At 50.5% G+C, this 2,035-nt stretch overlaps 1 protein-coding gene across 1 annotated transcript in view; it reads right to left on the bottom strand.

Moving 5' to 3' along the window:
- Positions 1-482: 482 nt before the first annotated feature.
- The window catches only part of LOC139766805 (uncharacterized), a 2,919-nt gene continuing 1,366 nt past the window's right edge, over positions 483-2,035 (bottom strand). Inside the window, exon 3 of the mRNA XM_071695723.1 lies at positions 483-1,409. Coding sequence (XP_071551824.1) covers positions 723-1,409 — 687 coding nt within the window. The 3' untranslated portion in view covers positions 483-722. The remainder of the gene's footprint in view (positions 1,410-2,035) is intronic.

The following is a 2,035-nucleotide window of genomic DNA, read 5'->3' as shown; positions in this document are numbered from 1 at the left end:
TCCACTCGAACCATCCTGTCTCATCGCCTTGCTATAACTCGTTACTTTACGTGTACACATTTACTCTCATCTCTCTCCTTTTACGTGCCCCTCCGGACTCTGCCTGCAGACAGTCACACCACTAGCTACAAATCACCTTCAATTTGTATCATCATCAGGGAGAGGAAAAAAAAAAGACCAACAGTGAGGATCGTTCCGCCCCAAAGGAGCCCTTACCTTGCTCCCGCATGGAGGCCTCGTGAGTTTCAGGAGCCCCATCAGGGTTTTTTTTTTTTTTTCATTTTTTTAAATGAAATTTCCATTCACCGACAGTTACTCTCAGCAAGGTTGGGTGAGTGAAACAAAAAAGAGGGTAAAGAACAGCCATGATAACTACCGGTATATAGAAGATCTGTTTATAACGCTAATAGCAAGGGCTCTCCACATCAACGGGACAGTCAGTATATAGACTCATGGAAGGGAAGAAAATGCTGTACTAAGACGTGTTTGTTTATTCATATAGGTGTACAGGCTATTTCTTATATATGTCTTTATTTATTCCTCACATAATATATACAGAACATTGTCATCTACGAGGGACCAACTGGTGTTATTATCCGTAGCGGCCACACACACCAACTTCCCCACCCTTTCTTACGTCCGCAGCCACACACACCTGTCCTCTTCACAGGTTTGCAAACGTATGGAAATTCTAGATCAACAGTACTTCAGGCATTACGCCCTCAGTGGTAGCCATGGCCGTATCCGCCGCCGTAGCCCCCGCCGGTGCCCTTGGCCTTAGCCAGAGCCTTGGCCGCTGCTCCCTGGGCTTGTGCTGCTGCTCCCTGTGCCGAGCGCAGGTCACTGATAACAACAACCTGCTGCTGTTGGAGGGAGTTGGCGGCCTGTTGAGCCTGCGCGGCCATGTTTGCCTGCACAGCCCGTACTGCTCTGGAAGCCTGCAGAGCTTGGAAAGCTTGAGCGACAACTGCCCTAGCCTCCTGCCGGGCGGCGGCCAAGTCGTTGGCTACCTTTAAGGCCAAGTTGTAAGCGTTCTCTGCCGCCTGCTCGGCGGCGAAGGCTTGTCCAGAGAGTGAAGACTCTGCGAAGGCTGCGGCCTGCGCTCCCTGGGCAGCCTGTGTGATCTGTGCGGCCTGGGACTGCTTCTGGGCGGCTGCGGCCTTCGCTGTCTGCGCTGCAGCTGCTGCAACTGCTGCTGCCTGGTTAGCTGCGGCTCCCGCAGCTGCACCTGAAGCTCCCTGAAGACCTGCGGCAGCAGCACTTGCCTGAGCTGCAGCTTGGTTGGCGATATCTGCAGAGCTGGCTCCGTGGCCGCCACCACCACCGCCACCAACGATCAGGTAGCCGCCACCACCGTAGCCGACGCCACCATGGCCGCCAGTGAAGGGTCGATTAAATCCTCGTTTTTCCTGCAAATGACATTGTTAGTATCACTCCATAACACGCATCAAGAAGATCAACAATATTTTCTCATGCTCGTGAACTTGCCATCTTGCTCGAACTCTGATTTCAAGATCTTTGTGCATTATTCTTATGGAAATTTTCGCCAACAACCAGTTGCATTCAAGTAAGCTGCTGAAGTGACTCAGTTTCAAAGAATTCGTGCTTCTTTCCATGAGACACTTGTGTCCGTGGATCTTAAAGCGAGGGTCAGGTCTACGGCATAGTAGAGATGGAAGGGGCCTGGGAGGTAAATCAGAAGCTGTTTGTTGGTGACACGAGTCTGGTAGCAAACTCAAGAAAGAAAGTCAGAAGCTGGGAATAGAGTTTGGATGAGAAGGTGATGAGGTGCATGCATCAGGGAAATGAGACAGGATGGTATGAGAGTAAGTCTGCATTGGGAGGACCTGGAGGGAATGAATTGCTTTAGATACTTGTAGTAGACTTAGCAGGAAAGAAACCATGGAGCCATAGCATGGGAGAGGGTGACTTGAGGAGTGTGTGGAAGAGGCAGCTGTTTGTTAGGACAAAGATGGACAGGTTTGAAGATGTAGTAGTCCCAGGCTTTGTATTAATGTGTTTTGGACTCTGAATG

This window comes from Panulirus ornatus, chromosome 58 (assembly GCF_036320965.1).
Source record: "Panulirus ornatus isolate Po-2019 chromosome 58, ASM3632096v1, whole genome shotgun sequence".
NCBI lineage: Eukaryota > Metazoa > Arthropoda > Malacostraca > Decapoda > Palinuridae > Panulirus > Panulirus ornatus.
This window is presented reverse-complemented; position numbering and strand designations above follow the sequence as displayed.